General features: G+C 41.7%; 2 protein-coding genes across 2 annotated transcripts in view; one reads left to right on the top strand and one right to left on the bottom strand.

The window, feature by feature from the left end:
* Positions 1-8002, top strand: part of DENND4A (DENN domain containing 4A) — a 50025-nt gene extending 42023 nt beyond the window's left edge. Inside the window, exons 25-31 of the mRNA XM_082488655.1 lie at positions 38-184; positions 655-865; positions 1113-1367; positions 1898-2015; positions 2746-2908; positions 3896-3960; positions 4193-8002. Of these exons, the coding sequence (XP_082344781.1) occupies positions 38-184; positions 655-865; positions 1113-1367; positions 1898-2015; positions 2746-2908; positions 3896-3960; positions 4193-4329 (1096 nt within the window). The 3' untranslated portion in view covers positions 4330-8002. The remainder of the gene's footprint in view (positions 1-37; positions 185-654; positions 866-1112; positions 1368-1897; positions 2016-2745; positions 2909-3895; positions 3961-4192) is intronic.
* A 1292-nt stretch (positions 8003-9294) lies between these two features.
* Positions 9295-24653, bottom strand: SLC24A1 (solute carrier family 24 member 1; the record flags this gene model as incomplete). The annotated part of the gene is made up of 9 exons (XM_082488654.1): positions 23655-24653; positions 21807-21869; positions 20659-20767; positions 14618-14704; positions 12635-12738; positions 11779-11979; positions 11312-11401; positions 10279-10445; positions 9295-9544 (listed from the first exon to the last, which is right to left on the bottom strand). The coding sequence occupies exons 1-9, from the start codon at positions 24576-24578 to the stop codon at positions 9295-9297; spliced, it is 1995 nt and encodes a 664-aa protein (XP_082344780.1). The 5' UTR covers positions 24579-24653.
* Positions 24654-25841: the final 1188 nt, after the last annotated feature.

Raw genomic sequence — 25841 nt, 5'->3', positions numbered from 1 at the left:
TGGTTTTAGATAATATTAAGCTTTTCTTTCCCTGCAGTTATTTTCTGAAGTCTAGCCCTTCTACAGAAAACATGCAGTTCCCATCACTTTTTTCAAATCAGAGTGGGAAGTCCTGTAACACTGGAGCTACTGTTGGCCTCGCTACATCTCTAATGTCTGTTCAAGAGGATTTAAATTCAAATAGGTAAACCTGCATTTTCTGCATAGAAATTACTCGGGTAAGAGAAATTACTCTGTGGATATGCATGTATTCCTCACCAACATAAATTTCATAAGATGCTGTCTGAAGAGGAGAACCTGATTTGGGAGATTTGCTGTCTCTCCCTTATCTCTGGGTTGGCCACATCGTGCTTTTTCAGTATGATGTTTGCCATTTCATCCCTAATATAAAAATTCACGTAGGCATCTGTAATTCTGCAAATTTATGAACTCTTTTAGAATGTTTGTGTTCATTATCAGTGCAAGGGGGAATAAAACTTGCACTGTAGCGTTAATGAGTGTGGGGGCTGACAAGGCAGAATTTGAGGTATCAGGTTGATTATTTCCAGTTTATTTCTGTCCGTGTACATGTTTGAGCACTCAGAGTAAAACAAAAAGCTGAGATTCTTAACTTTTTTTTTTTTTTTTTTTTTTCCTGTTTTCCCCCCTCCCTAGTAAATCTAAGCAGCATGACAATATGTGTGCCAGAAGTATCCAGATCCCCTCAGGAAGAAGACAAAATACCTCTGGGTCAGAATGTACAAGTCACCCTGTAGCAAGGAGTATCAGTACTTTTGGTCCGTTACAAGAAGATGAGGAGGAAAACCAGAAGATCAGCCATATCATTCCTACTGGTAGCCTGCCTGCTACTTTGCAAGGACCAACAGTGTGTAGTTTTTCTACCTTAAATGATGTTTAAGTGTGTGATAAATTAGAAAAATCTGAAACAGCATTAGGAGAACAGAATTGACCATCTCAAATGACAAGAAATACTAGGTTTTATTATTGAAACTAATATTAATTATAGCTTTTAGGTGTTGATGTGTCTCATAACGAACAAAAGCATTCATAAGACTTCGTAAAAATAGTTACATTTTGACTAACGGCTTTTTTTTTTTTTTTTTTTACCATAGGATTCCTTGGGGCTAGAATGGCGCTTACCTAGTCCTGATCCTATAACAGTTCCTTATCTCAGTCCTCTAGTGGTATGGAAAGAGCTTGAGAGCTTACTTGAAAATGAAGGGGATCATGCAATAACGGTGGCGGACTTTGTAGACCATCATCCTATTGTGTTCTGGAATTTGGTGTGGTATTTCAGACGCTTGGACTTGCCCAGCAACTTACCAGGATTAATACTTTCTTCTGAGCACTGTAATAAAAACTCCAAGGTATGGAATCAGTTAAGAAATGCTGACATGTGGGGAATACTTGCTTTCTCATGTAGGAAATCATTAGATAATTCAGTAAGTCTTAGAAATGTGTCTTAGAATATGCTGGGCCCAGTCCTGAATTGGTAAAGATCGTGTCAACTGAAGGAAAATATGCGTAACCCCAGAACTTGGGCTCAGCAGTACTTGTGTGGGATAAGTGTTTAACTCTTACCAGTCACACTGTAATTTGTGATCCTCAGTTACAAAGAAGGTAAGTTCTAGATGGTTTTATTGCAGTTTGACTAGTTAAGTGGTAGAAGGAGGAAGTTATGATTTTAGGACTGTAGGAAAATAACACAATATACTCATTTGCTATTATCACTGACGTTCTGTGCAGATTTAGCTTTCTCTGGTTTTACAGCAGTTTAATATTAAAGCTTTTTACCATGAGGCCTATAGATTTAAAGATACATTTTTAATTTTATTTTTAATGTCCTTTGTCATGGCTTTGTAATAAAATATCTTTATGTATGCATTCTTCTCTTCAGATTCCACGAAACTGTATGTCAGAGGACAGTAAATATGTTCTTATTCAGATGCTATGGGACAACATGAAATTGCATCAGGATCCAAGACAGCCTCTGTATATTTTATGGAATGCTCAGAGTAAGCTTGCTTTCTTGTGGGTTTTGGTGGTGTGTTTGGTTTTGTGTTTGTGGTTTTTTTTTTTTTTTTTTTTAAAGAGCAACTTTCGTTTTGAGGAACTGAAGAATGTGTCTTGAAAAATGATGTCTTTGTGGATAGTTCACACAAGATACATAACTGATTTTTGATCATGCTACTTTTTGTCTTGCAGGTCAAAATCGCACTCTTTTGTTTGAGAGTGAGTGTTAAGTTTGGTGTTGCTATTCTAAGTTTGTGTGACTTATTTTGGGAGGGAGGGAGGGTGTTTGTATGTTTAGCAGTAAAATGCTTGAACAAGTTTAGTTTTCCAGCATATCTGTTTCAAATCATTGACCAGTAGCTCCACTGGCTTTTTCTTCATTGGGAAGGGAGGAATAAGAGGGAATATGTTTGTGATACACTGAACTTATATTGACAGTTCATCCACTTGGCTTGTTTTCTTATTTTTAGAATTTGCTTACTAAGAATTTTGTTGCCAGTGTTGGATCATATGCCTGAAAATAGCTCATGACCCATTACAGCTGTTGAGTTTTCTTCTATGTGCTTTTTATGTTTCTTATATTGATATTATTTTGACTTGATGTTTATTGTTCTTTATGCACTACATATATGTCAATGTTTTCAGTTTGTGTAGCCTCCCACCTTTTTAATAACTTCATGCTTGCTACACAAAGAGTATATTTATTCTTACAGTGTTTCTAATGTTTTTCAGCCCAGAAGTACCCAATGGTCCATTTATTGCAAAAAGATGATGACTCTTTTAATCAGGAGCTCTTGAGAAGTATGGTGAAAAGCATTAAGATGAATGATGTGTATGGACCAATGAGTCAAATATTGGAGAGACTGAACAAATGGCCACATATTAAAAGACAGCGGTAAGAATACAAACATGCGTAACTGGAGCAAAGTTGGACAACAATAAGGCTATTGTAATATGAACTATGTTCTCATAGTGTGTTCTTTAAAGACAAAAACACTTTTTCAGCAATGTTCCCAAATTTATCATTCAGTCTGGTAAATATTCTTTTTTTGTGATAACTTTCACAAACTTATTTTAGAAAAAAAAATTGGAGAAACTATTTTTCACTTTTTCCTCTCCCTTTCAACAGCCACCTTTTCTTCTTACCTCTGAATAATGGGAAATCAAGTAGGGGGTGTGTATGTGCGTGTATATTTTGTTATTAAATGTTATTTATATATTAGTAGGTTTTTTTTAAATAAAACCCCTACACTTGTTCCTAGGGTTCATGGGTGGATTTTTTGTTTGTTTTTAAGTTTCCAGTAGTGAACAGAAGAGGAGTTAAGGAGAGAGGTTAAGTTTCATATATAGGAAGGGATTTTTTTCCATTAGCAGTGAAATTAGTGACAAATGTTTCCTATGCACTTATATTTCTTGTCTGGATTTACTGATTTTTATATATAATAGGACATATAACAATTCTTTCAACAGCTGGAGCTAACAAGGTGTTTATTTGCCTGTCTGCCTGCTTTTTCAAGATAATGTAGAAATGCAGAAAAGCGAGCTCCTTACCCGTTTGTCAAATTTGGCGGAAATTGGTTGAGTGCCATAAGTGCACGCTTCGCTCTGCATGCACGCTTCACTCTGCGTGCACTTGGTGCAACTTCCAGCACATCGGTGGACACCATAAGGACCTACTGCGAGTGGTGTCCGTATGTGGGGAGTCCAGGGCATTCCCCAGGGGTCAGAAATTACAACATTTTGGAGGTGGCAATCAGGAATTATGTTCAAAATTCCACTTTTTTTAAAAAGAAGTTATCTTGAAATGCTTCAATCTGTTTTTAATTTGTTTTCTAGTATATTATTGTAGTACATAAATTGGCATTTCTTTTTACAATTTCAGGAGCCTTTACAGAGAAATACTATTTCTTTCACTTGTTGCCCTAGGAAGAGATAACATTGATATAGGTAAGTTTTATAAATTATTCAAATAAGCATAGATTATGAAGGCATGCAAACTAGTTCTTCAGCTTCCAAAAAAAAACCCCAAAACTGTAGATTAGCTCTGTGCCATTCTATGGTAAGTGCTGAATAAAAAGGACTTTACAGTTATTTTCTGCTGCTAAGCATACTGGCTGTCATTGCATTTGGGTTGTGGTTTTGGGCACGGTGTATAGAAGTTGTTTTTCTATTTCTGCAGATGCTTTTGACAGAGAGTACAAAATGGCCTATGATCGTCTCACAGCTAATCAAGTGAAGAACACTCATAATTGTGATAGACCGCCAAGTACTGGAGTGATGGAATGCAGAAAGATTTTTGGAGAACCATATCTTTAAATATGCCTAGGTAAAGAGGTGATATCTATGATGAATACCTGTGTAAAATAACCACTTCAGTCACAAGGAACATCTCAGTCTTCAGTGTTCAGAAATGTATGTACGAATGTACTGTGGCAGAAGGCCTTGGAAAAATTAGGCCTATCTACAGTTGTGGAAATGGACAGAGTGAAAAATGGGCCAAATATTTTTTTCCCTGTCCTTTGTCCTTTCTGCAAATCAGCGTGCAGAAAGGAAGATTCTAAACAAAATCAGTTCTTTAACTTGGGACAACATATTACAGTTCCCTTCTTAAAAACAAACCAACAAAAAAAAGCAAACAACAGGTGGACAGAAACAATGCACTGAAACTAATGTGAGCGAAGTAAATTCTTCAAAATCTATTGTTTACATAGAATATTCATGATGTTATGAAGAGCATACAAAGTTGTATTATACATATTTTAAATTGTTTATAGTAAGTTGATATTTTTTTAATTTTTTTAAATTACTGGAGTGAATTTTAAATGGACTTGCTGCATAAGCAATACAGTGCTTATTTTTTTGCAGTACACTGCTATTTATAGTAACTTGTCCAGTTACTTTTTGAAGAGTGATTTGTTTTTAAACCAGAATAGAAAATGTTAACCTTCACCTAGACAGTACTCTAGATACAGGATTTCTCTCATGCACACATGGAAAACATGTTACTGCAGCAATTGGAAGGAAGGAATGGTAAACTTCTGTACAACTCCACTAATGAACACACTGATGTCTCTGTAAAACACTTCTGTAGAAATCTCCTTCTCTTCCTCTCCCCTTCTCTTCACTCCCCACTCTTTAGTAAAGAGAAAACATTGAAGAGCCCTACAGATTATGTTAGGGAATCAGTCCAGCTCAGCTGTTGGCATTTCTTAATGTGGCCTCTTTACAGATGTGATACAAAGCAAAGGACAGCCTGCAAGAAGTTCTTCATAAACATGCAGTGTTCACAGTCGTGGTGGATGTGTTTGAAACACACTAAATATGACACGTACATAATGCTAATCCAAAGCTTTTTACTAAAGTAGCTACAGCAAACTTGCTACAGGGAATAGATAGGAAATGTAATTTATTGGGGCATATTGTGCATAGTTAAATGTACTTGGAATGTTTGGTCTCTATTTCACAGGCAAAACAACTTTTTTTTCTATGAAGAAAAACTGTTGGTTCTTGTGGTGGAGTCATGGCTTTTGACTCATGTTTTCTTGTTCTAGAGATTTAAAAAAAAAATATTCTGTGCTCTCAGTCACATAGCAACTCCTCAGCAGAAGGCAGGCTCCAGAGAAAATATCAGAAGTCTTGTATGGAGGTGGGAAAACAGACACAGAATTGTATAAAACACCCTAAACAAATTAAACCATACCATAACAAATAGCTTCATTTTAAGTAATCTTAAGGGGGTTTCCAATTTTAATTTCTTTTAGTTGTTGCTGTTATAATACTTCTAAATATTCAGCTGTTACACTAGATTTTTATATTTCGGACTCTCTACCAGCAAGTATTTTTTTAAAATCTCTTTAGTTTGCAAGTGTAATAATACAGCAATATTTAGTTAGGCAGAAAGGAGATAAACTTTAAAGCTCACATTTACTTTATTAAATGAAATAGTGAGCCTCTTAGAGGCTTAAATGAGAAGTAATGCTGCTAATGAAGCTCTGTGTAACCTCCTCCCAGACTTCTGGAAAGCAGGAAGAAGATGCTGCCCAAAGGGGAAAGGATTTAAAATTTGTAGAACTGCAGGTATATGCTGATGATAATTGATGCAGCTTTCATAGGGTAATACCTCTTCTCTAATTTGCTGCTAATTATGTAGCTGACCTTTTTGAAAGTATCCCCCCACCCTGAGGTGGAGCCAGCCATGCTACACTTACCAACAGTCTTCATGTTTAATTTATTTTAATAATTTGCGATACTCTCTTTTGTACTGCCACACTTGTAAAGTATTCCTCACGCATGAAATGTAGCTACTTTTGTCACCCGTGTACCTGGTAAGCAGTGTACCAGTGTAGGGTGCATACATACCCGCTTCGTTCTTCTGAACTATTGTGAAAAACGCCAGGTTATTTTTTTAACATACTCATTGTAAGTTAGTGAGCATGTCTGCTGGGCTCTGTACAGTAGGTACACTGTATTTACCAAGTAAAAGTTGCATACAGTAGTTGCTGTGTATATAAACTCATCCGTGTTTGTGCCGTGTATAAGGTAGTGTTCCCAGCGCTTTGCAGTTCTGTTTCCCATGTCACTTGAGGCAGCCACTGTTTCACAGGACCTTCAAGCCATGAAGGAGGGCGAGTGCTTTTTCCAGAGCTGCTGTGGTGCGTTAGAGGTACTGAGCTATGAAGCAAGCTTCTCGCTTCCCATTTGAGTCCGGCAGAAGCGACTGAGCCCGGTCTCTAACCACCTCTCACTTACCAGGACATAACGCTGCAACTGCATGTGCTCGCACGGGAGTCAATGCAGCACTTGTCATACGTGGCCCACTTCCTCCGTTCTAGTCCCAGCTTAGTTGTAAGTATTTCCAACTGTCTTCAGACTTATAAACCCAACATGTTTGCCACTTCATTCAAATATCAACGGTCCTGCCAGTATTATCAGAAGAGTATATACTGTACCACGAAAAGGATTGCGTACGCATCCTTCAGACAAACAGTCCTGCTGTGTTCTTGCATCCTCAGAGTGGCACTCCTGAATCATTGCTGGTGTTTATTTGGGTGTGCTTTTAAATTGCTATATCATGTACTAGCTCATCCAGTGAAGTCATTATACTTAATGAATTGTTTTAGAAAGTCTGTTGCAAGTCAGTCCACTGTAGAAATAATATAATAAAACATAGTTGGAATAGTGATACACTTTAAGCGGGAAATTTCCCTCATTCAAGTCATCATGTTCAAAATGTAGGTGGATAATTTTTAAGCATCATACAATTCAGTGTTGAAACAGTTTTCAGATCTCACTGTCCTTTATTAGAAAAGCGATTTGAGTATATTTTCCAATACCGCAAAGATGGATAAATAAAATATTTGAGACATATTTTCAATTTAAAATTTTGTATGAACTGAATTTTCTCCTTTTGTGTACTAAATAATGCTTATGTCAAAAACCTTAAACAAAGGTTTTACATTTGCAGTGCAATATATATTTTGCTTTACTTATGGTTCCACTGGAATAATTATTGGAGATGGAATACTGAAATGTGAATAGAAATTGTGCTGTTTCTCTGACACTGCTGACTGTTTCCCATTTTGAGAAGGTTTGCTGTTGGTGCAGTTACAGCCTGAGGAATTAGACTTTCACTGGCGAATTAAATGACTTGTACCCCAAGAAAGAGAAAATTCCTGCATGTAAAACCTTTGTATAACAAATGGGAGATGCAAATAATAGTAATAATAGAGAGGGTTATTTCTGGATATTATCTCACTGGGACTTAAAAATGGTACTTTGTTAGTCTGCAAGCAGCACTTTTTAAATGAATGGTTGTAGATTTGTAAATATGTAATGTTTAAATTTTATTTACCAAAAACCAGTATGTCGGATGTTTGCTTTGGTTTGTAGTTCCTTTAAAATATGCAAGTCAGTGTTCACAATGTTAAGTTTTTCTTCTGTCTCATCCAAAAAAGAAGTTTTACAGTGAGTCAATAAAAAGCTTAAAGTCTTTCTGGTTATTTTCATTAACTTTTTATTAGATGGATTAGAATGACAGAAATGTCTGCGACTCAACTACATTGTTTGCTCACATGAAGCATTGTTAACAATAAACCTTTCAGGTTTGTTGGTAGTTGATGTCAGTGGCATTTTTTTCATAGTGGTTATGTAGAAGACAGTGCTAACAAGAAGAATTAGTGCTGGCTACAGTAATCTGTAACCTTCGGAGATTAGTGTCAGGATGAAAACAAAACTCAAGCAGTTCAAGGTCGTCTTGTAGTATTTCTGATTCCTGGTTTTAGTTTTTTATTAGTGCGAATGTGGTATTCTAACCCCAGATCTGTTTAGTCCTGTACAGTAAGATGTAAATCCATATGACATCACATTTGTATGGTGGCATTTACTGTTAGTCTTAAGAATGGTATTGCAAGCTCAGACACAGATTTAAAAGCAGCCATATGGATAGCTTTCAGGATTGCTCTGCAACTCTCAAATCCTCTCTTCTGCATGCAGAAATAATTCTCACTGCTTTGCTTTTTCCTTGAAAACCTTAGCACTACATTGCCCACGTCTTAAGGGGACCAGCAAAAAGCAGTGCCTCCGAAGTGCATCACGGGCTCTGCGTACGCCTTCCGGGAGGTATGGGTAGAGTAGCAGCTGTGGCTGCTTCACGCTGGCATTTGCTGAAAGGATGACAACTCCCTCTGCGTAGGGAAGTCATAGGGAAACAAGCTGCAGCACAGACCTCGGGAACCGCTGTGCCCATGGCTTATATGCAGTCTGAGGAAGTTCACTTCTGAGATGCAGAATATGTGTCTGCACAGCAATTTTAAGCAGAGTAGTTCTGTAAAGGCAAGCCGCAGAGGTCTGATTCTCTTCCCCCTGAAGTAAAGCTCATTGATTTCAGTGAGTTTGAGCAGTTTGCAAAGTAATTTAGAGTGTGTTCCTGAAAATATTTTCTACAATGAGTAAACATTCTGTGCTGAAAATCAGCTCCATTAACTTGAGGGGATCAGCCATACTGAAAACTTCATGCATCTATATCATATCAACCTTCCCATGAATGCCTAAGCATGTGTGTTATTTGGTATTGGTCACTTCATTATCTGGTCTTTTCGGATCCTAAAGAAAAATAGTAGAGGCTGACATACCACTTGAGATTTATTATTTTTAGATATTTTATTCTCAGTATGTTTGTTATAATTCTGGTTGCTTTTTTTTTTTTTTCAGTAGAACAATTGCTACCTTAAACACCTCTTGATTTTGATGTACGCTTACATACATCTTGCAAGTGTCCAAATGTCATACAGATACCGGGCAGGATATTATCTTGTCCTCTAACATCACACTGATGATCAAAAACACAAAGTAAAGAGCAAACATCGTGAGCCCCAGTAGTTTGTTCATTTTCCATTTACATACAGCAATGGAGATAATCACGAAGAGGAGCATGAGAAAAAGGAGAACAATTGCACAAAACAAACCATTGCTACTGACTGCAACTGGGCTGAGGCTGTTGAAGACAGAATAAAGGAACCAAGGAACTGGCAAACTGCAAGTAAAGGAAAAGTAATTGAAATAAATGTTACAAGGCAGTTCATTTTCTGCATCACAACTAAGCAATTTTCCCAAACTGTTACAGAAAAAAAAAAATGCATGATTGTATTCAGTATAACTCAGAATGAATCTAAAATGGATGTTGTTCATGGCAAAAATTGCATCTGGATGATAGTTGCGCTATCATAATGCAATCCAAGAATCTAAAAATGGATTTAAAATAATACCCATGAATTAAGTGTCTGGGCATGCTCTAATAAAGAAGCCAGTCCCGATGCTTTATTGATGAGAGCTGCAGGCCACAGATACAGAGACTTGACTGCCTGGGGTCTGCCTGCCTCTGGTGGGGCGCGTATTCTGGCTGTAAATCTTTGAGGTTAGCCAAAGATTTGCTGTATTTTTGTCTTAAAGTCAGTAATTTTCTGTTGATTCAGAATTACATGAAGATGGTAGTGCTTCTGGTTGGAGCTACGTACCATTATTTTAAGCTGCAGAACAATGACCCAAACTATGCAACTTAATCTTCACTCTGCTGCACTAAGTTATAAAAATCTGTGTTTCCTGACGACCTTAGGTTTAACAAACAAACAAAAAAGTAACTGCTTGACCAGCTGCCCTTTACAGCTAAAATGAAATTAAGTAAAATTAATTAAGACCCTGTTTAAAATAAAACCAGCTAGCTTTGTATTGCAGAAGAAATGTACCTTTTAGCATTGAACTAATACTCACCCAACAGTGATGTCGAAGATATTGCTGCCTACGGAACTGGAGACAGCCATGTCCCCTAAGCCTTTCCGTGCAACAATAACACTGGTGATAAGGTCAGGGATTGATGTTCCTGCTGCCAGTATGGTTAACCCCATGATTTCCTCTGATATCCCAATTGTTTCACCAACCTAATAAATACAAAGAAAGTCAGGGAAGGCTGTTGGTTTTGGAACATGGAATTTAATTGCTCTGTGCAGTCTTTTAGGTTTCATGCCATATTTGAATTAAAATATTTTAATCCCCTTTAACATGAGAGTATTTTTTCTGCTTTGTAGGATAAAAAGCTCAATTTTATAGTGTATGTTGATCTCAGATTTGCTCTATAGTGTAGGGCATCTGATCACAGTGTTGCCAAGCCTAAGCAAGGTCAAGTCACTTACAGTGCAACTCTTCTGTCCCAAGTTCACCTCTTTGGATGTCTTCTACCTTTCCCTCTCCAAATTTAACATCAGCTCTGTATTATCCAAGAGCTTTGGGAAATGACAGTCTTTGGATTTATGGCTTGATCAACTCTACTGTGAATGGGTAATATATCACTAAATACAAATTTCTGTGTCTGATTCTACAAGATGCAAGTGTTATTTCCCAGAACACCAGGTGAAGATCAAGGCAATGGGAGTTGAGATCACTTAGCAGCTTTCAGAATCAGAACCTCTATTTTCCTAGAATTTTAATTAGGTAAGGGATAATTATGTTCTGCACAGAAGCATTCATCAATGAAAAGGCAGTATTAAGATAAATCTTGGCGGCACTTTTCCTTTCACTGATGCACAAATTCCCTTGGGAGCTCTTAAAAAAGAATGACTCTTTGTCAAATCGAAAAGAATGAAATTGAAAATTCCCTTTTGGGTTCTAACAAAACAAAGTTTCTACTCTTTTGATGGATGACTGCAGCTGTAATTCATCAGATAAATTGCCACAGTGACACTTCCCTCTCTCTTCATCTACTTCTTCTGAAATGGTCTTATTTGCAGAGAGAAAATAAACCCCTCACCTGGTGCGCCCACCACACCATGAGGTAAGAGAATACAGCAATCCAGATGATGGAGCCAAAAAACGTGATAACAAAGAATTTCTTGGAGTCCTGTTAAAATCAAGTTTGAAAAGAAAAACATGGAGAAGTTTCAGGAAAGTTAACAATCCCCAATGAAAATTATTCCCCTGAAACACTTCACTGCAATCAATTGCTTTAACACAGACCCTGCTGTCTCTAATTGTATTTATTTTTTGTCAGCTTGATTAGATGACCAATGGTTGCTAGTCTTCCGTGATTTATTAAATTAAGTCTCTGGAACCATGTTATGCTGTAGCTGGGGCTCCTGTCCCACTCACTGCAGCATTAATGGCACTTCAAGCATGCAAAGACTCTGGACACGGAAAAATAGAACTGTGGACTCTTGCCGAGAGGAAATCTATAGTTCAGTTAATGAACCCAGTAGCAGAAGGAAGACAGATTCTTACTGGGTTTCTGACGTCAGGCATAGTGCTCCAGAGAGGAAAGACAATGGGAAAGAGGAAAAGGTAAATTGCTTGTTTTTTCCTAGTTTCTGGCCATTCAAGAGACAATGGCTCGTCGTTTTCATCATCATCTGTGCTGTCATCATCACTGTCTTCCTCACTCTCAGAGCTGCTGTCTTCTGAGGTATTGCTGTCTGACGAGGGCTGTAGATCAGGAAAAATAAAAGCCAATATATTTTCAAATTAACAAGGAGCTGCACAGCATTTATTCACCACGGCATCGCCTTGGCAGAGGTCACATTTGTACCATGGCTGAGGGCAGCCACAGCCCACATCTATTGCGGGACAGAATCCAGGCATATCCCACCTCAGTGCCTGTGTATTATGTTAACTAATTTCTATCAGTTAAGTAGAACCAACTTTTAGTTGTTTTGACCCAAATGAAGCATTTACCATCTGTCATTGAACAACCTTTCCTCATCAGAACGGTTAAATTGCATCAACTGAAAGGGGGGATTCGGGGAACAAAATGGGAACGTATACTGGTGAACGCAGGACAGGCAGATACTCCTGTCTTCCCCCAGAGTCCCTCTCTGATCTCAGAAGAGTCATTTGAGGAGAAAATACTGTAAAGTAGCAGTTGGTGTCATACTTTGGAACTGATTTGTGTTTGTAAGCCAAAATGTTTCAGCTAACACCTGAATAGATCTCACCACTACACACAGAGTCTATGTAGAGTTCCCAGTTATGGGAAATGGATTGGGTCCCATCCCAAAAGCTCTAGAGAGGGAAGGAGGAAAGTACATGGGAAGTTTGGACTGGACTGAGTGCTCATTGCCGATCATGCTTATTTAAATACCTGCCCATCTTGCGGTGCATCTGCCTTCTGTTTGTCTTTGCTGGGTTCGGAGTCACTGGCAGGAGTTACTTGAACGCTGCTTGGTGCCTTCTTTTCCTCTTCTGCTAAAAGGGATAAGAAGGAATAGCGGTTTCAGTCGTCTTAGCATCAGGCGGTCGCCTTCCTCTTGATCAGCAGGGAGGTTTCATCTTCCTACAGGAGCGTGTGGCATTTCACATTGAACCCAGTCCGATTGCTTCGGTTTTCTGTTTGTCCCCTCTGTCTTCTGTGGATTGTGATTAGTAAAAGCTGGGCAGAATCCGGCCCACCTGGCACAGAATGACACCTTGATGCTCCTTTGACCTTCTATCTGAAACTGCTGTAAGAGGTGCATGCATAACAACAGGGGAATGCTAATTACCTGATCTACAACTGATGAGTGTTTCTTCGTTTCAGTTTGGATTCGGAAGACCTTGTTAAAGCCATCCTTAAAAACCAGAAAGGATGTAAAGCTTTGCTTTCCCTTTTTTTCTGGTAGAGCATGGCATTCTCCAGGGAACTGATATTCTTCGAGGCTTCTGAGAAACGACTGTTATGTGCTGCCAGACTTTAATCCCTAATCATTTGGTTGGTATTCAAATGCAAATAGAAAAGTGCTGACACATACAAGGAAACAACTGCAGTGTCCTCTGTGCTGTTCCTGTGTTAACCTGCATGGCCGAGAGGAACATAGAAACCTCTGTGCAGAATAGCATAGGAATATGGATAACACACAGCGAGGTGAGAGGGAGTGCCTGGCTCCCTGCTCGGGCACCGCAAGGACCCTTTTCAGACTGCTGCAACTTCGGTTAAGGATCTGCTCCACATAGTCAAGCCTATCAAATCAGTAGTATGGTGTTATCCCATGAATTGTGCCGGGACAGGGCATTAGAGGGCATCTTATCCTGAACCGGGTAAGCTGATCCAGTACAGCAGCTCACAACTGCACTAGGGAGCAAGTCTAGAGGGGCGATTTTCAGAAATGTATGTTTTCAGTGCGTGCTATTTGGGATTTCTGAAACCAAGCCGTAAGAGAGTTCACACGGGATACTTTCAGCCCAAAGTGGGAGACAGAGCATAACGCATTCGGAATGTGCACAGCTCGCTCTATGCACCAACAAAGTTTGTGGAACATGTCATGGGGTGAAAATTCAGCAAAGTCAATGTGGTGTTGATAACTCGCACTGAGAATTTACTTGTTTCTTATACAGTATTTTCTGCAAGTTTGGACTCATTCACATAGGTGAGGCTCCATGTTGTGAGGTACCGGGTGACGGCTGTACTGCAGCAGGGTGCTTGTGGAGGTGGGACCTTCCACAACAAAAAGTTTGCCTGTTTTTCAGAATCTCCAGCCCCACTGACAGCACAGAGCCATGTTGTAGCACAGGCCAGCTGCTGCCTCTGAATCAGCTCAGAAAGCCTGTGTATCAGTAACGATATAGAAAACCCAAAAACTATTAAAAGGGAGGATGCATAGACCCTTATAATTATTATAGACAAAGTCAGCACAGCTTTTCTCTGTAGAGGAATCTTTCGTGCTCTTCTGCAAATGTCCCAAGTTTGCAAGCTAAAATGAAGGTGCTTTGTTTTAATTAATACCTCATTTGCAGGGTCTGCCAAAGATAATCAGCACAGCAGCACCCAACTACTGTCTGTAATGACCTGATTTCCCCTCTTCCACCCTTCTGGTGGCAATTTGCACTACATCCTTGCGGCACTCTCTGTTTGGATGCTATCTCACTAACCACTCCTTGACTCCTGTGGGGATGGCTTTTATGGCCCGCTGTTAGAGTACATCGATTGATTTCTGCTGCGTTATTATAGCAGCCATCTGTGACCAGTAATAACAGAAAATTTGTGTTAGACCATAGCGTTCCTTTGGCAGCCCTTGGGTGTGGAGTGCTGGGAAGGTGAGGGGTTGCAGCGCAAACCACGGCAAACAGCACTGCCTCTTCTCGCACTCACCTTCTGGTTTTGATCCTTGTCCAGCCGAAGTCTCTACTTTGGCCTTGGCTATGTTGCTCAGGATGTCAACCCTGTCTTTAAATTTTGCTGCGGATGAGAAGGATACATTTGTCAGCAGCTGCCAGCTTTGCAAAACTCCCCTTTACCTGCCTCCCCCCAACACACACACTCTCTCTCGCCTTGTTCCTCTCGCATGGATTGCAGTCAACACTGACCCATGAGTTGTCTTTTCGGCTGTGGCCCTACTTTTTGGCTGCCGCTAGTTGATCATAGCTGTTATATTTAAATGCTTAGTACTATGGCAATTATGCCTATGGCAGGGGGGTTGGAACTCGATGATCTTCAAGGTCCCTTCCAACCTAAACCATTCTATGATTCTATGCCAGCAATTTGACATGTAACCAATACTTCCATACTTAAAAGAGAAGCGGGAAGATAAATCCTTCAGTAATACAGGGAATATCTGTACTTCATAGGTAGCAAATGCAGAAAGAGCAGAGGAGTCGTTTCAATGCAAGATCATTTTGTTTCCAAACGACTGCTGATTTTTTTCAGGCTAGGTTACATCCCAGCTAAAAATGACACCTTCCTTCTGCCATGTGGCTGTTGAAGAGGCTTTGTTGTGCTACTTGCAGCCTGGCAACCTGATGGTAAAGAAACATAAAAACCTTTTACGTTCCAGTTATCTGAAAAATTATTGATTTCTCCAAGTATACGTGAGTGTCTCCTCTGCTGGAGTTGATCTAAATTCCTGGTATCCAGGTTTAAAGTGGTCCAGGCTACCCAAGAGGTCATCTTCACCAGTCCAGTACCCAGTACTGTATTTCTGGGATTGCTAAGGACTTCTTTCACTGTAAACCATGCTCTGCTCAGCTGAGCTGCTTTCTTGTTGTTTTACAGGGAACTGTGAAACTGTGTGTCTCCATAGTTAGGTGTTGTGCTCAAATATCTTAAGTCCTTCTCTCACTGAAAGCGAGCGAGTCATCGACTCAAAGAAAAGCCTGATTTTGCTCTATTGTTGAGCTGCCCACCCAATGACAAAGCTGAGGGTCACAGGGTTTGCACATGGACAGTAGCCACAAGAAACTGGCCATGCTATGCCTGGCTTGTGTGCGGGGCTGTAAATTAATTTCCTCTGAAAGTTTTAGCACATTGATTTAATCTACTGTACTGTTGGCTGCGCAACCAGAACGTGCTGTTGTCATTTGCCTCAAGGGCAGCGCCCTGCCACTTTATTCCCACCCACGGTACTGAGTTAACAGAAACAGCAGGTCACAGGTCCTGAGCCATGCAGGTAGAGCTACTGTTCTGAGCTGAACCTCGTGAAAATCAGTAGACTCTGGTCTAGTCTGAAGAGCCTGACTTTTCCATGCTCCTTGTCAATACTGAAGCCTGCCAGTGGGGATGTGAAATGCTTTGCTTCATTCTCCCTCTACTGATGCTAAGCACAAGCTTATCCATCGGTGCAGGGCAACAAAGAGGTGACCTTTTGCTCCAAGTCTCCTCTAACCACTGGGCAACACCTCTTTACGTTCAGCTTTTCCCAGAAGCTGTTGCAAAAGCTTCTGTCAGCAGGGTCAGGGCGGTCAGGCTCAGCCTGAAAGAGATTATATAAATTCAAGCTCCTGGCTTCCTGCCCTCACCTAGGCTGCGGGCTGTGAGCACCGACCCCAGCGGAGCCTGAGAGCATCTCTCTCAGGATAAACAGATTAGGTCCAGACCACTATCCAGTTCTCATGAGATCAGTCTCATTTAAAAAGGCATTAATTCCTCTGACACACATTTCATGCAGGGTGGGCTGAGATTGGAGGAAGAGTTGGCTATAAGCTGGCCAGATCTGCAGGTCAGCACGGGGAGGAAGGATATCTGTCAGCTCAGTCCCTGCAAGTGCTGGGGATTAGCTGAGCAGGGCTGCGTGCTGGGCAGGGCACTGCTGGTGCTCCGCAGCCCTGCGGGCTCAGTCCTCACTGAGGACCGCAGTCCCCTGGGGCATTCGCTGCCGGTAACTCTCCGGCCCATGGTCTGGGAGTCCGTCACATGGGACACGCCTGTGTCCAGGGCCCCTGAGATGCCCTTCGAGAAGACTTCTGTCCTATGGATTGACAGCATCCAGGCTGGACTTAAGGCGGCAGCTGAGCTTCTGCCTTGAGCTTGGCTCTTACGTTTAATTAATTCTGTGCCCCTCGTATTTAGTGTAACGGGACTAATTTACAACATGAACAGCAGGCAGGATTTTTTTCTTTAAAATTTGGCATGAACCTGGAGGATTTGGAGATTCTGCTGTCTAAAAGTAGAAGTAAAAAAAACCCTCATGATTCCTTTTGCTTCCTTGTATCATGATTCTCTTAAAACAAGTGGTTGAATGCTAATAAAGCAAGGGGAAACTGTAGCTGCCTTTAGTCTTCTAGCTCAATTCTAGCCTGCAACACTGCCTGCTCCTTTATTCTGGTCTAATTTCCAAAATCATTAGCTTGTTAACTGGGGTGTGCTGAGGGTAAACAGCTCCGATAACCTCGCTGCTGGAGCCTTTTTCTTCATTCAAAAGCAAAAGCAGACTTCTGCCTTCTTCCCTGTATAACAAGAGTTTAAATAATAATCTGATGGTAAGACTGGAGGTCCAGAAATGAGAGAGTTCCTCAGTCTTCCCCAAATCCTTGTTCCCTTTAATTTCCTAACAGTTCCCTCCAGTGTCTAGAGGAAAGATTTTGAAAAGATCTCAAGCTCCACACTTCCAGAGAAAGTGGGGAAAAAAACAAAGGTGCTAGAAAGTCCCCATTTAGAAAAAAAAGACACTTTGAAAATAAAAGGTTCTATCAAAAATATAATTCAAGATGCAATGTAAATGTTAGAACTTCTTAAGTAAAATGCCTAATCTCCTGTAGACAGAGAAAAAGACTTAAATAATGATACATTGCTAATAAAAATAGAAAAAACCCCAAACATTCTGAACTTAATCCACCATTCAAATAAGAAATTCTGTTTCACACAAAGAGTATTTCACTAGGAACAACGAAAAAAGTTTGTATTTCAGAATTCTATTTTATTTCTAAGACCTCTGCACCTAGAAGTTGGTTTTGGAGGCCCAGTGCTGGCAGGTTTTTCACATTTTGGACTCTTACTGCCCTGAAATCACTTCTGTGCTGCCCAAATAAAATGCAACTGCAGCATAAAGAAGGAAACCCTACAGAGATCCTAATTTCAGTAGGTTAAGCTAGGAACTGCTGAACAAAAGTTGGCAACTTTTTCTTTTGTAGAGTGTTCATTACCACAGCCTCTAAGTGCTGATGCTACAGGCATTGGCAAGAAGGAACAAGGACCCTTGAGGAAAGATAAATTGCTTTGGGATCATCTTTTATGTTGCAACTTAATTACAGAAATGTGTCCGGTACAGACAGTGCTGCACATACTGTAAAGAGAAGGACTTTGTTGGTGATCAGTGGGAAATAGGCACCCTGCTGTCCTGAGGGCATCAAAGGGCTGCAGTACTATTAACAATAAAGCCTGAGCTTGCAGTCCTGATATGCCTCTCCGGTTCAAATCCTTTTTCAGAGTCATCCTGGGGAAGTCATTTCATCTTTTTGGCCAAGATCCTCATGGCACTTAGGTTTCTCAGTCTATTAATAAATAATTCCTTTTCTCCAGATGCCTCTTTCTTTAGGTATGAATTTATCGGCATAAGGAGTGTCTCCTACTAGATACACAGCACCTGAGGCACTGGCTTCTTGATTTTGAGTGCTGTGCTGTTGTAATATCAGTAACCTACTTTATTGTCACCTTTTCCAGGGAGTTGTATCTGTTCAGGCAGTGTTGAGTTGAACAGGCAGGTACCTGGTGCGGAAGTTTTGCCCTTAACTGAGTGGCTTTATTATAGCAAAGGGTGGGTGTGAGTATTAGCCTTGCTTAAGTACATATGGTCACACTCCCATCTAGTGGCTGCCGCATGCTGAGACAGTAATTCAAAGTCTGCCTGGCTGAAATGAGAGGGCAAGGTGTCTTTCAGAGAAGACCCAAGTGCTCCCCTTCCCCCCTCCCGTTTATTCAATATTCACAAGTCGTGGTAATAACAGCCTCTTTAGCAAGGCCAGTGGCTTACAACTGTGCTGAAGCCCCCCAGCAGTGTATTCTGGGCTGAGCTGGCTGGGGCAGCACTGGAGAGCTCTCCTTGGCCTGGGTTGGTATCCTCAGGCCCCCACAACTTCTCCTGAGGTGCCAGGGTTTCACCAAGCTGAGGACACCAGCCTGGATCAGAAGTGTGTGTTGGCTTAGGGTGGGCAGATGCTGCACAAAGATGTCTAGAGGTGCAAGAAGGATGAGAAGGCACTTGAGGGTCCCTGAGTGTCAGCCGTCCCTCAGATCTGGCACTTTCTGATGCTAAAGGCAATGGCATGTCCTCTCGTGAGTTTTTGGTTTTAGCCTTGCGCTATCAATACTACCTTTTGGGGGGTGAGGGTGGAAGGCAAGGGCAGTAGAGCAAACCCTGATGAGTTTGCCTCTTGTTAGGCTACTCTTAGTAATATGTTGGGTGCCTTCACTAAAATCTATCAAAGCGGACACTTCTCTGTCTTGCTGTCCTTATCAAGCCTCCTTTGTTCCCTCAAACAGTTTGTGCAGCTGGGATTTTGATCTGGAGAGTCCTTTTGGTAACCTCTGTGATCGACACGAGAAGTGTTGATCTGCTTAGCTTCAATCTCTCTTTGAATGGACAAGAGATAATCTCTTTAGAACAAGTAGGGCAGTGGAGGGGCAGTGCATGCACTGAGCTAGGAAAGAAAACCTAAAAACCATCTTTTTTTAACATGCTTCACCATTTCTTGGAAAATGAACCTCCACACTGTGTTTGTATTAAGTTGATACAAAACAGCACATTAAAAGTTTGTGTACAAAGACCCTGGGTCTGTCTGGAGAGTTGGCTTCTCTGCACCCTGGACATTTTAAAAGATGTCTTAGTCCTGAGCTGATCAGCCCTTGGCCCTGGGGAGTTGGCCCACTGCCCGCAGAGTGCTGTGGGTACAGTTTACCATGGCAGTGATGATACTGCAGCGTTGCAAGTGGGCTTTTAGAGGTGCTCAGTGTTGGTCTAAGTCACATACAGATTGGCTTAACCATCATAATTGGAGCCTGCTGGGTGTTTCAGGTCTCAGCTGGGATTTTAACCACTATCAAAATCATAATTCTTCGAGGCTTTTAACTTCTTTTACCTCTTCTTTAGGTTTGTGCCTTGTGAAGGGCTGTGGGCACAGCTGGGGAGGTGTATAATTAATGAGCTCTCCCTGTGTTCATTTTCCCATTGTAAATGAGACTGATAGGTTGAGCAATTCTTTCTTGAAAATGTAGTCAGCATTGAATGCTGCTGTTCCAAGGCTGGGGTGACACCTGAGCTAAAGAAGAGGAAGGAAGATGTGACATGCTATGAGATGGAGGAAGCCTGTAACTCATGTTTGCTGCCCCTGCTGTCAGAAGGACAGCAGAAGATCATAGAATAATGAAATCATACAATGGTTTGGGTTGGAAGGGACCTTAAAGATCACCTAGTTCCAACCCCCCCTGCCGTGGGCAGGGACACCTTCCACCAGACCAGGTTACTCAAAGCCCCATCCAACCTGGCCTTGAGCACTTCCAGGGATGGGACATCCACAACTTCTCTGGGAAACCTGTTCCAGTGTCTCACCACCCTAGTGGGGGACTGCAGTGACTGCGACTGCTTGCAGGGACCCCAGCACCAGCAGCTGCTCCCCATGCCTGCATTCCCCCCTCAGGCAGCAGCTGCCACCACTGCAGCAAACAGTTTGGCACAGGAAAAGTAAATATGGCAGGGCCGAAATGTGAAGTGTTTGTCCTTGCTAGCCACGTGATCAGAAGGAGTGCAACCGACTGTTGCAGAGCTCCCCCCACCTAACATTACCTGTGATATGCAGAGCTGCTTTTCAAAGATGAGTTGCCGATCCCCAACACCCTGACATACAAAAGCAGTATTCCCAGCTAAACTGCTCTGTGATCCAGGCTGCAAACCCAAGTCCCTTAGATGTGGAGCATTCACTCACCTTCTGCCAGGGGGTCCAGGGTGTGGATCATGAGTTGGAAGATGGTGCTGCGCATTTGAGAGTTGTGTAGGGAGGCTGAACTGCTGCCTCGCTGTAAGGCTGACGCCGGCTATGGAAAGGTACAATGCAGCAGTCAATAGCAGTTTCCTCCTCAAAATATCTCCACCGTTGGTTCACCTTTGCCCTGAGGATGCGTTTATATGGAAGCTGATCTCCCCAACCCAAGGAGCTGCCTCAGCACGGATTTTAAACAGTCTCTGCATTCAAGTTCACAGGATGGCTGTCAGTACCGACTGTTCACAGCAAGAGACATGCTCATGAGATAGCAAGTCAGCCTGTCCTTAGACAAATGCAATGGGCTCGCACAGACTCAGCATCAATACAATGTTATTATAAATTACAATAATCAAGGCATGCAGAGCTTTTAATCATAAACTTATTAATATCTGTGTAGATTTATATACTGCTACAAGGTAATGCTGCAGTCATGTCAGGTGTCCTGACTTAAACTTGAAAGCTCTGGTGCTCTGTTCGTACAATCAACACCAGAGTTCTAATGAGCTTTTGACTGAACATTAATTAGTAAGTGTAGGTTAAGCGAGTAGAGGAAAAAGTAGCATCCGCATGAGGAAGCCAACACCTGTATGTATACATGCAGCCACTACATCAGATAGGCCCCTCCGTGCCACAGCTGGCCAGCCACAGGGAAGACAACGGGTCAGCAGTTTAACCAGGAGCAGAGGAACGAGCTCTTCAGTGCTCGCTAATGGGGAAGGACAGACCCTGCCAGCCCTCTGCTCTGGGAACCCAGGGAGGAAAATTGGCCATGAAACCAGGTAAGAAGAGCCGTGCTCTGAATTTCTCTATGCCTGTTTAAAGCATAGAATGAATAGCACTCTGCTAGTCAAATCCACTTGGGAAGCCTGAGCTGTCTCTTAATTTTTATAAAAATTCCTTTGAGGACACAACTCAGCCAGTCCTCTTAAGTAAGCTGTGGATATTGTGCCAAGCGTGGCTGGTTCTTTGCACGAAGTAGGATTTGGTCCAGGTTTCTTGACATAGAATTTGACACCTTTATTCATGACCTGACATAGGGAGGGGTTCAAAATACAATGACTTCAGATTCCTGTAAAGTTGCTTAGACCTACCTGCAGCTTCCTCCCATCTGCTGGCTTCTTTGTTCCATCATCCGCAACTGCCCCACTGCTTTTCTGCATGCAAGCAAGAACAAAAACGATTGAACACCACTACTGCTTCCACCTGCCTTTTCAGGATATAATGATAGCTCTTCAGGCTGCTGTCTGTGAGAAAGTGGGACAGCTAATACAAATGGCTGTGCATGGACACTACTGAAAGAGCTGAAGCCATGTGCTCTCCTTAAAACCATGTGGCTTCCAAGAGAAACAGGATTCTACCTACAGCTCCTCAGTTAGGACGCAGGTACCTGGAGATGGACTCAAATTGCCTCTACCATCTGATTCCTGTAGATATAGGCAGACTCAGACTTCATCCCCAAACATCTGTATCCTTACTCATTTTCCAGCAGAGGCAGAATGAAGGTGCAAAGCGCTATTTTTTTCCAGTGATCAGCATTATTTTCCATAGAGGTAATTTATTTTTCCCAAGGGTTAGGTCCAGCAGCTCCCTGTCATGCAGTAGCATGATACGCTAGTGAGAGTCCTCTGTAAACTTAAAGTGCAGAGGTTTTTTCCTTCAGCCTGAAGGGTTGGATTCAATTTGTGATGATTGGTGATGTCCACAATGATGTATGTGCATAGCTGCAGTATCTTGCATATGCATCCCACTGGAATGTAATACATGCGTTTTCAGGACTCCCAGACTCAAGCCCTGGCTGAAAGACAGACCAGGAGGAGGAAAGAAAAGCACTTTCTCGATTCTGCACCAAGTCAACTATCCTCACCCCTCCTCCTTTTTTACCTTGTATTGTGTGAAACGAGTGCCAAGACCAGAAGGGGTAAAGCATGCTTAAATGCCAGTGACACACATCTGACTAGTAAAGCATGCCAATGCCAGAGGACAACTTGAAATCTAGTGGTGTTTGCTCGACAGCTGGCAGTAGCACAGGCCAACAGGGCAAAGAGGCAGTAGGAGAGTTGGGGAGGGACAGAGGAAGAAGCGGGCAGGCACACTCAAGAAGACAAAGTCCCAAGTGTTCTGGAGAGCATGTCCTGGCCAGATCTGCTAGTCTGAAAGGGTAATTGGCTCTGGGAATGCCTTCAAATACTGTCTTTGTGCAAGCAGTCAACTCTTCCTTCAAAAGACAATGAGTGAAGAGCTCTGGTCTCAAATCTGGAGTGTGTAGTTACACCCTGCCTGCGCACCAGTGGCATATGGAATTGTGTCTCTGAGCGCACACAGCTGTGGTCAGTGCACAGAAATGGGATTTGGGCATTTTGATCTTATTGCCAAACGCTGACTGGGAGAGGTGGCAATGGATGCTAAAGGCTGCCAGATCCCCTTCTGTGCTGCAGGTTGGGTAACAAGTGGCACCACCACTGTCCCAGCAACACATCCAACTTCAGAATGGGAAAAGATAATTTCTTCCAACATCTCTCATCTGTGAGACACTTGGACAGCACCTCTTACCAGAAGCCTTTTTTCCTCTATTTAGCACAGAATTGACCAATCATGTTCCCAGATTAACAATGTGTTCCTGTATGTGGTTTTTTGAAACTCCTTTACAACAACCGAATAAGCAAAATCCCACACGTGTCTTTGAAAGTAGATAAGTGACCGCAACTGATCTTTTGTAACTGTAAGGGTAGAACTCCCTTTTAGTGGTGTTCTCTAATTTCTTAGAATCTCTACTATCCAGAACACATTCCCCTCATTTCATAACCATAATTATTGACCAGTACCTGTATTCTGAGGTTTTGTTTGAATATGCACTTTGTGAAGGAGATGAAGTTTTTCTTTGTGGTTTACGCTAGAATGAATTATTTCCAACTTGCCCTCTGAACAATAAGGACACCAACCTTCCGTATATGCTCTGCTGATGCTGCCTGCACAGCATTTAGCTTCTTGTTCAGCTCCTGCTTCACCCATTGTTCTAGGTACACGTTCTGTTTCATAGTGAACACATATGTGGCATAGGCAGTCAGTAAAAGGAGGCTTTCCCACCAATCAATAACACTGTCTAGGAAAAACAGGATGAGCATCAGTAAGTCTACAATGTAGAATGAGATGTCTCTAAATAAGGGCCACCATGTCAGGTGGAGTATCTCCCTTGAGAAGAGGGCACAGGTGCCAATGACAAAAAGGATATTAAACACTGCTGAGCCCACAATGGTACCGATGCCCACATTGCTGTGTGAGATGAAGACACCTATGAGGGAGGTGAAGAGTTCTGGTGCTGATCCACCTGCTGCCATGAAGGTGGCTCCAGCCACATCTTCAGAGATCTGCAACTTCTCTGTGATCACTCCCAAAGCAGGGACAAAATACTCATCACACACTATGGCCAAGGCCACAAATACATATATCATGCCAAAGATGTGAAGTACAACCCACCCTTGCCTGCGTTCTTCCACACTGAATAGGTCCTCGGGATATTCTCCTTTGGACTCATATGGTGGCTTTTCATCCGGGTAGCTTTCACTGACATTTTCTCGCTGGGGTGTCGTACCCACTGATGTAGTGATGGGCACAGTTGGCTCAGGATCCACATAGACACAGTGCCTTATTTTGGTTGCTGATGTGACATTGCCTGTTACAGCAGTCTTGTTGCTGGGGAGGTCCCCGGAGGTCGCTTTCACAGGGTCCGTGGGTTGGGGTGCTGTGTGTGGTGCTGGAAGGGCAGAGGGGCTGAACTGGAGCTGATAGAGAGAGAGGACCAGCACTATGGCAAGCAAGAAAAAAATTCGGTTCCGTTGTAGCCGCCTTCTCCGTGGTAAATGCATTTCCTAAAGGTTCAAAAATCAGAGCCGTGTCCAGAAGCCACTGAAGACTTCTCTTGTTCAACAGTTTGCACTTATATCCACCATTGGAGTTTCTAGCTGATCTTAAGCATCAGGAGTGAAACTGCATGACACAAAGTGTAGAATCCTGCAAAAGAAAATCTAGTGTAAAAAATAAAGTACTGCAACTTTCCACCATTTGGATAACATTACTTCACTGACTGTTTTTCTATTTTTCAATAAAAATAAATGGACTTAAACGAGTAAAATCAGATCTAGATTCAGGTTTCAGTCTTTTCTTCTTTTTTTGTGACTGTAGGCTATGCTGATTGATAATCATAGGTTTGGCTTAACATAGAGAGGAGTTGGTTGAGACAGTTCAATCTGAGCTGAATTCTGATTCCACCTAATGCCCATATCCAGGAGCTATTAAGGTGTGTGTTTTCACTTGGGTCCAGTTGTTATTCTGTAACATTAACAATTGGGTCAGTGTCCTGCAGGAGGGGAGGACACGGCTTCTGTCAAGGAACCTACTTTAAATTGCTAGAAAAGATGACACTCTGAAGACAAGATCATGCTGTTAAAACCTCCCACCAAACAGAGCAGATATTCACCTAAGTAACCTCAACAGGATAGTTCCCAACTGTGCTGCTCCGTGGCTCTCCAGCCTTGCACTCCCACAGAATACAAACTAGGCAGGGGTGAGATTTTTTTTCTTTCAGTTTGAGAAGAGAAGGAGGAAGACTTGGTTCTAGTAAAACTGAGGGTGCTGAATATCCATTTGTTTCTATGACTACATCTTTTCAAGCCTTTCTGTAGAAATCAGAACTGGCAAAGTGAAACTGTAATCATACCTTTTATTAGGGGGTAATTAGCATATCTTGCATAATTATTTGAACAGTGTTTAGAAAGGGAGAGAAATTGTAAATGCCAGAGTGACAGAGCCTGCAGCTGTGACAGCATGGAGATAGTGATTTGGGGCTGGACAGAGTTTACCCTTCAGCACTGGATGAATGTTTTACCTTAGAATATCGCTCTTTGTGGATATTTTTTTTTCCAGTTTGGGAACGTTACGTTATGCTTGAGTTGGATATGAATCGCAGTTTTGTAAGCCATTCTCAGATAAGCTCTTAGTGCAAGTTAGCACACACTTACCCTCTTGCATAACACCCAGTGAAGTAATCAGCCTAAATTTCTTGCAAGACAGGCATTATTATCTTCTTTTAAATAGTTGGGAGGATCACTAAGGCAACAGTAATAGAGGGT

This window comes from Vanellus vanellus (assembly GCF_965231255.1).
Source record: "Vanellus vanellus genome assembly, chromosome: 11".
NCBI lineage: Eukaryota > Metazoa > Chordata > Aves > Charadriiformes > Charadriidae > Vanellus > Vanellus vanellus.
Note: the sequence above shows the minus strand (reverse complement) of the source record. Positions and strands in the feature narration are given on the sequence as shown.